This window comes from Macrobrachium nipponense, chromosome 5 (genome assembly GCF_015104395.2).
Source record: "Macrobrachium nipponense isolate FS-2020 chromosome 5, ASM1510439v2, whole genome shotgun sequence".
Lineage (NCBI taxonomy): Eukaryota > Metazoa > Arthropoda > Malacostraca > Decapoda > Palaemonidae > Macrobrachium > Macrobrachium nipponense.
The window spans coordinates 75,101,648-75,110,627 of record NC_061107.1 but is presented as its reverse complement, the minus strand read 5'-3'; the positions used below and the strand labels follow the sequence as shown (position 1 = coordinate 75,110,627).

General features: G+C 37.6%; 1 protein-coding gene across 1 annotated transcript in view; it reads left to right on the top strand.

Annotated features, from left to right (window-relative positions):
• The first annotated feature begins 676 nt into the window (after nt 1-676).
• The window catches only part of LOC135215412 (beta-1,3-glucan-binding protein-like), a 49,639-nt gene continuing 41,335 nt past the window's right edge, over nt 677-8,980 (top strand). The window contains 9 exon segments of the mRNA XM_064250023.1: nt 677-795; nt 1,317-1,366; nt 1,618-1,730; nt 5,572-5,646; nt 6,114-6,304; nt 6,841-6,896; nt 7,231-7,308; nt 7,876-7,978; nt 8,905-8,976. Coding sequence (XP_064106093.1) covers nt 692-795; nt 1,317-1,366; nt 1,618-1,730; nt 5,572-5,646; nt 6,114-6,304; nt 6,841-6,896; nt 7,231-7,308; nt 7,876-7,978; nt 8,905-8,976 — 842 coding nt within the window. The 5' untranslated portion in view covers nt 677-691.

The window sequence follows — 8,980 nt, the reverse complement described above, 5'->3', positions numbered from 1 at the left end:
AAGGAATGCATGTGATAGAACAGAAGAGAATATATATATATATATATATATATATATATATAATATATATATATATATATATATATATATATATATATTAGGACAAGGGCCAATTATCTGTGACGTCATTCAGAGCTGAAATGAAAACTGGCAGCAGGAATTGTTTGAAAGGTGTAACAGGAGGAAATCCTCGAAGTAGCTGCACTATGCATCAGTTGTTAGGAGAGAGTGGAAACTCAAATGGATGAAAGATGATATGTGAGAGGAGGTACATTAAAAGGAATGAAAGGGGGTTGCAGCTTTGGACAGAAGGAACGTTGCAAATAACGTCAAGTAATGCTTACAGTGTAGTACAGCAGGAGGTGCCCCTGACAGCACTACCCCCCCTACATTGAAAAACATGTAATGAATGACAAGTATTTTCCACAGTTTGCTGCTGAGTGAAACAGCTGCAGTATAATACACTTAGCGCTTATCAGTTGCAATAAAAACATGACACGTCTACACTCCCATTTTATCGTACCATTGTGCTGTAGCTCCTGACGAATATAAAATATGTTTTTTAACATGAGAAATGAACTGTGTGTGAACTCGAACAAAAATAAGCCAGCGCTGAAAGTTACGAAAGGGTTCGTACTTTTTTTTTTTCTTGTCTGATGTTATACAACGCTTATCCCGTTCTATATGACCAATGGTTGCTTTAGCACGCGTATATAAAGCACCAGGTCGCACACGCAGACGGCAGACTGTCTGCATCCCCTTGAAACCTCATTCACGATCCCTCTCCCCCCTCAGGTGAGGTAAAAAAAAAAAAAAAAAAACAGTTGTGCGTAAGGTATCTAAAAACTAGGGTTGGCTTCAAAGAATAAACACGTCAGATGTTATTCCATTTGCAATCTTTAGCGAAACTGCTAATGGAATTGAAAAGGACATGTCTTGCTTTTATTATTTTTTTGACTGTATCAAGTACCGTCAGCGCTTTTAGCCCCGTGAGTAAACTGTATAAGTGCGGGGGTAGGATATACGCTCTCCTGTTAAAAGGAGTTTGCTCTAAGATCCTACAGAACTTACAGCATTGCTATGAAAAATGTCTCGGTGTATACTAACCCCCATGTTGAAGTCTGGTAACTAAGGTAATTAAATACTGCTCTTTTCCCCAGTAAGAATATTCTCATCTCTCACATAAAGAACTAAACATGAAAACGATATGACTAATCATTGTCATGTGGCAGTTTCAGCTTTTATTTCTGTAACCCATGAGAAACAAGAATCTTGGTGCATTTATTTATTTATCTATCTGTTTATTTTTCTTTCAGGATGAGGACCCTATACTTATTGCTACTGGCCACCTGCGCCTTCGCTGCTGGTAAGTCGTTATTCTGCTGAACTATTATGTATGTTGCATTGATTTATAGCAAAGGTAACAGAGAAAATATAGATATCAGCTTATGGTAATGCTGAATGAACTTTAGTTCATCAGAGATTAATTAAAATTCAAGATGAAGTAATATTATCTAGAAATAGACTTGCTTACAGGCTAATCAATTACTGGGCAAGTGCCTAAAATATACAAGGCCATTTATTCCCCGTGGACTAAACTATTTACTTCATTTCCAGATATCGTCGACCCCAAGGACTGCAAAGAGTTCCCATGTCTCATTTTCAACGATGAATTCGATTTCTTGGACCACGACGTCTGGGAGCACGAAGTGACAATGTCTGGCGGTGGGGTAAGTGTGATTCGATGAGAGAGGAGAGACTCAGAGTTGCCCATATAGGTCTAACGATTCAACTCGGGGAAAATTACTAACCACGAAAGCTGAGAGTTTTTGCAGTAAAGTTAGAACTCTTTCGTGTGTTCTTTTGCGAGAAGGAAGCTGGGTTAATATTTAGGTAACTCTCAAACGGAAACCATATACTATAATATACCTAGTGCCCTAAAATTGATGACATCTTGAGTTTTAGTACTAGTGAAACTGTAAGCTATGAATAACTTGGTTTAATTTCAGTTTTACGGGGTTAACTTTTAAAACACCAACTGATAATATATTATAATCTGTAGGTTTAGCATTTACGGAAGTAATTGTAATGATATGCAAATGGGCTTCAAGAAAAAACTTCATCCTTAATCCTATGTTCCTCTCAACAAAAATATCATATCAAAGCCCTGCAAAACTTATGCTTCTATTACCAGTCTTTCAGACTTATTTCAAAGTCCTATAAATAATCTATTTAACTTTCAAATACGCATTTCCGCAACTTGAACGATCTGCAAGATAATGTAGCCGAGTTCATTAAAAGCTACTAACCTGTAATACAGTCTAAGAGTTTTGTTGAGGTGAAGAAGGGGAACAGCAGTGAGCATTAGTACTAATTGTCTTGTTGAAGGACTCCTTAACATTTTGCTTAGTCTACTGTCTGTCCCCTTGAAGTGAGGAAACAAGCTCTAGCAGTTGTCCATTTTCCTGTTTCGGTTCTGGCTATTGCAACTGAACGCATGTTGCCAGATTTCGAGAGATAACTTTGAATATAAGGGCACAGAATTAGCGAACTTAAACTCTGTTTACGTACGACATTGCTGATGCATTGTGGGTCAAACACATGGTTTGTGACTTACTATGAGATTCAGGACCTCTGTAACACGGTTTTTTCGCAATAACTTTTTATCTATGCATTTCATAAATATAACGCTTATTCAGAATACATATTATATCAACACATAAATTTTGAGTGTATTCTGCACTACGTAGGTTGAATAAATTTGGTACTTATAATGTAAAAGTGACCTTTTTTGAAGACGGGCCAACTTACTCAGAGAAATGGTTTCGAACGCACTCGTTATGTAACTTATGACATAATTTCTTCTCTTTTTCTCGATGGATGATTGGCTATACGTAACGAAGGCTAAACCTCTGGCAACAATGACATACAAATTAAATACAAGCAAAGCAGTACACCTTTATGAACTCTGGAACCTCTCCACTGATATTTGTCATAATGAACAAACCAACAAAATATGTTAATAAATACAAAAACACTTCGATTATTAGTCTAACTCCCAAAATAAGTTTCCTAATAAATTACAGTCTACTTTATAGGTCACAATCAGATTGACAAGATGTAGGGAATAGTTGGTAATTACCAAACACATAGTAGACAAGCTTGATTTGATAACTGCTATATCCAATGTCATGTAATTTTTATTTATTGGCTATCTACCTATTTACTGAAAAAAAATAGCCGGTACCGTATATTGGCTTTAAACCTTCACCAATAATTATCGTCAGGATGGTGACTTCATGAGGCTCCACCCACTTTCGCCTCGTTATAATTCAGGATAACACTGAAGGCTACCATGGGCATTGTTGGATTAGAAAATTTAACTTCTGGCTATAAAAGCTAATTTCTCGAGTAGTTGTAAGAAGTGCTAAATGATCCTCAAGGATCCCAGCAGTTGGCCTAAACGTTTAATTCATGTATATTACTGCTATACTGTTGCGGCACTACTGCTACAGTAGTATTACTACGCTAGCACTGATACCCCACCCACATCTATGTATCGTTCGCCATTCATAAAGTCTTTGGGTTTCAGAGCCGATGGAACTTCTGTCTGGTGGATGGGCGGGGCAATATTTAGTCAAAAGGTGTTTGTTTACCTTGCTTACGTAATGAATGTTTTTCGACTCTTGGCTCGTAATCATTGGCCATGGCGTCGGCTAGATCATTTTTACTCTATAAAAATTAAAACTATCGGGTATAGGTTATTGATAATGCTGACAAAATTTGTGTGTGGTTGTAAAATATACATATGCCAACTTTCAGCTACATCCGATGCTTTGACAAGGAGCAAAGTCCAAAAAACCGTGTTACAGAGACCCTGAATCTCATAGTAGTCCACCAACACTCACGAATGTTTAGTCGCAACGTTCATTGTGTTCACGTTTTGCTATGCGGATTCTTTTCTCGTATTTGTAAGCCTTTAACCTTAATCTTTATTTTATTCGTTGACCTGTCCTATATAAAAAAAAATGGACATTTTTGTGCGTTTTCATAGCATACCAATACTCGTAGGCTGAGGCTCGAGCCCATGAGAGCAGTAAGGAGCCTACCTACACATTGATAAAATGTACACATTGACGCAGACAACACCATACATTAAGATTTCAGTATAATACTATTATATTTTAATGTAGTTTTTCCTGGTTCAAAGGTCTTTATAAATAGAAAGTTGCTATTGTATGGAGAGAAACCCCGCCTTATCGATGAAATCTGGTTTCGGGCATAGTTTATAGACCGGGATATCAAAATCGGTCTAAGCTACATTTTTTTTTTCAATTGGTAATATTTCGGTTCCGCGTACGGATGGTAACAAGACGAACGAAGTTTTAGTATGTTCAGTCCTTAGACATAGTGAAAAGCACCCGGAGTTGCAGTTGAGCATAGTCTAACTAATGTTCAGCTGATGTATTTCGACTGCCTTAAGTAAATAGCGGGATAAAGGCCATCCTAACCTAATCTAGTCTAAGACGCCTTCCTGCTTTGCATTCGGTGTCGATGAATGGCGCTTTGTGTTTTCGATGACTTGACTTGACATCACTGACTCCCTGTGCTCGAGAAAGGGATAGAGATCATTGCCACCCATTTAAAGCTATTCGTTTCTTGCCCAACTTTTAGTAGATACGTAATAATGATAAAAATCCGTTTATAAATATTCGCGTGATGTAATAAAGGGAAAACAAATGCAATTGACCAAAAAACATGACCTAGATTTTAATGCTGCGATGAATCTCTGTAAAAAAAAAAATCATTAGAATGCCCTCTTGGGCACCATTGACTGGTGATGGGTATCTTGTATTCCCTTGAGTTGTAGCTAAGCCTGCCGTCCGTTTTCATGAAAGCTTATGTATTTGTCATTGACAATGCTATTTAATAATTTTAAAAATGGCTAAAGATTGAGATAGATAGGGGGTAATCAGTAAAAACAGGCTCCGTAAGAAGGTATAATGCCGTCAGTGCACCTCACAGGGTACACTGTAGGCATTACTAAAGGTTCTTTGCAGGTTCCCTTCGTCCCAATGCTGTAATCATTTTGATTTCTTTTACTATATCTCCGTTCATATGATCTCTCTTCCATCTTGTTATCCACCCTTTCTTGACCTCTCAATGTTAGTTTTAGCGCTGAATGACCTCACAGGTGCCACCACTCGGCTTCTGGCCTAAATCTTTTATATTCCTATCCAGTGAAAACAGAGAATTGATCTCAAAAAAATTCTTCCAGACGCATTCTTATCATAACGTTCAAAAATTGATTTTATGAAATGCATTTTGTCCATTGTAACACCAGCTTAAAATACTGAATTGACCAACTATAACTGATTCACATTAAGGTATGATTTGCGGATGAGCCTTATTCTTACTAGACGTTTGTTTGGTGGCCGCTGATTGGCTGGTACCGGAGGTAGGCAGCTCCCAGCCAATCAGCGGCCGCCAAACTAACGTCTCGTAGGCATAGGGATCACCCAACGAATCTACCTTAAGTGAACCAGTTATAATCATCTCTTTCCATGACAGAACTGGGAGTTCCAAGTGTACGTCAACAACCGTAGCATCAGCTATGCCAGGGACTCCACTCTCTTCATCAGACCTGTAAGTAATCAGCCCCTCCTGTCATTTCTCCCTTCAATCATCAAACATACCAAATTGCAGCCCTCTAGTCTCATTAGTGTTTTAATAATTCTATTTAAGGTTAAAGTTAGCCATAATCATGCGTCTGGCAACTATATATAGGCCAGGCCACCACCGTGCAGTGGTTAAAATTTCACGGGCAACGGCTCAAACAGCATTAGGCCCCGTCCACACCAGCGGGCACTGCCCGACAGGCAAACACTGTTTTCATAACCCGTTCTGCTGTACTGACAGACTGAGTATGGAGCCAGAACGATGACATTGTCTGGTAACACTGCTTGAGAAGCAAGAGAAAATATAACCAGCTGGATGTGATTGACGGGCATGCCCGCTAGTGTGGACAGGAGTATGCGATGTACAGAATACTCGGCATTTTTTTTTACTTGTTTATTGTTTATTCCACTTTCCTAATTGCACGTCCTCCACAGGGTTTGGTCTCCGAATGGAAAGGCGAGTCCTTCCTCACCAGTGGAAACCTGAACCTCTGGGGGATGAATGGCCGGGGTGACGTCTGCACCGGGAACGCTTACTGGGGCTGCGATCGAACTGGCACTGCCGATAACCTTATTAACCCAATCATGAGTGCCAGACTCAGGACCATGTCTGATTTTGCCTTCAAGTGAGTCAATGTATATTTAATGTCTTTAGTACTTGCATCTACAGTGTGTGTTCCCCGTAGGTGGAGCTGCAACCACTTTCAATATAAAGTGCTTATAAAGTACATTCATACTACCAGTGATCTCTTAGTGTTACTTTTTGCCAATGATAGCAGAGTACAATAATTTTTCATTAATTTTTTTAAACTACGCAATTAAGAACAATGCACTGGTAACATTCGCGATCCAGTGCTTAATTTCAGTTGTTTGAATCATTCCATTTCTAAAAAATGTTGATTTTGAAAGAATTAATAAAAAAAACCATGAAAATATATTCACTTGTATTTAGAGAATTAGCTAGTAATTTAAGTAACTAGATGCTTTTTGCATCTGTTCCACAGTAAGATCAGCAAAGCAAAATATGGTACCCAACAACAACAACATAGTAGTTTGTGGGCTTACTCCCCGAGTAAGCGAAAACAATGATAAATCTTTTATAATGATAACCTTATAGTAGTGCTTATAAGTGTCTAATAATTGCTTCGTTTGTCCATTTTAGGTACGGACGAATCGAAGTTCGTGCAAAGATGCCAAGAGGAGACTGGTTGTGGCCAGGTAGGGGTTGTTCTTATATACATATATTTTATATATATATATTATATATATATATATATATATATATATATATATATATATATATATATATATATATATATATATATTTATATATATATATATATATATGTGTGTGTGTGTATGTGTGTGTATAAAATGCAAAAAATATCTTATAGAAAAATTCCACGCTTTATTCATTAAAGAAATGAAACTGCAGTAACTTGTACATTAGTGTTTCACGAGCCCAGTAAGGGACAGCTTGAGTTCTGAAGGGTTGGAAATATACATATATGGAGACAAACTTGATCATGAAATTAAATTTTATCCATTGCAGCTGTTTGGATGTTACCCAGGAACTGGCCCTATGGTCTCTGGCCTGCCAGCGGAGAGATTGACATCGTCGAATCCAGGGGTAGGGTACAAGATGATCACTTTTGCGACCTGATCACTATGGATATGTTTGTTAAATATGAAATGTATTTTATTTCTGTGTGACTTACTAAGTATTTTAGTATGAAATTATATGTATAATTAATATATATATATATATATATATATATATATATATATATATATATTATGTATACATATATATATATATCATATATATATATAAGTGAAAATTATTCTACAATATAAGAATATTAAAAGAGTATACCCTCATTCTCTAAATCATTTTTATGTCTCATGCATAGAAATGGTTGATACATAAATATTTGCTTTCTGACTAATAATTGCCTGGCATAGTCAGAAATGTATAAGTGCTCTCTCTCTCTCTCTCTCTCTGTGTGTGTCAGGCTGGAGGACCTTGTCTCCATAACACCGGATATCCGGAGATAAAGCAAGACTAATATGTATATGAGGCCACTTCTGACTATTCTTTGTATCTGCACCTCTTCTCCATTTCCTGATGGCACTTGTGTGCTTTTATATATTTATCTGTACCTTTTCCTAATTGAATGATTCATTTTGGATGCAGGCAACGACGACTATGGCGATTTGGGCAACCAATTCGGAGGAACCACAATGCACTGGGGACCTTTCTGGCCACTCAACAAATACGACTTGACTCATGTGGAGTAGTGAGTATCGGATGTCGAAGATTCATTTTTGTAACTATCTAGGGCAGAGGGTCTTACTTAACCTTTTGATGACTCCAGACCCGCAATGAATTGCCCAATATGGTTCCTTACCCTCTTTGCTTAAGTCTACCTAAGTCCTATTTGTTGGCAATATAACTTGATATACTTAGTTTAATACATACTTCAGGTATGAATAGCTAGGAATGGAACATACAAGAAAATCAAAAGCATTAATAGTGTTACATAGTTTTTTTTATTTACAAATGTACCCATGTATACATTGACACTTTGTACAAATATCCAAAGGTCAAGTCTCATACCCATAGCATGTGGTTCCCATACCCCTAAGATGTATGGATACCCCTAGTTCAGAACCTCTTATCTAGGGGATGACTCTTGAAGCTGATTTGGTTGATGGTAACCTTTGTTTTTTTCGATGAAGTATATACTCAGTGAATGTGATACACCACGAGAGTGTAATCATATTGGTGGGGGAGGGAGTGGCTGATAGAGGGCAGGGGGGGGGTGAGATGGGGATCGTTTCAAAACATATTTTGTGTACGAGATCACGTTATACACTGACGAAATGGCGCTTCATGTTTGGCCTGCAGTTTTAATCATGATTGTGATTCAATGTCGGGCAACGCTTATGGTATACTACTGTAAAAAGGATGAAGAAGTGCCGTAGGAATGTATAATCCTGCTAATTCCAGGTGCTCATTGTACTGAACACAAACACACACACATATATCACATATATACACACGTTTCTGTATTGATATTCAGTTCTTCCTGTGTACTTCAGGATACCTTTGAATACTTATCTACTTTCGTGTATAGAAAATTGTTAAGGAAACGATGAGAATTTTCTCGTGTTGAAAAATGAATAATAAATAGACTGACAAATATCTTTCCCCAATTTACAGCAAGGCCAGTGATGGTTCCTTCGCCAACAGCTTCCATACCTGGAGAGTGGACTGGACGAAGGACAAGATAGAGTAA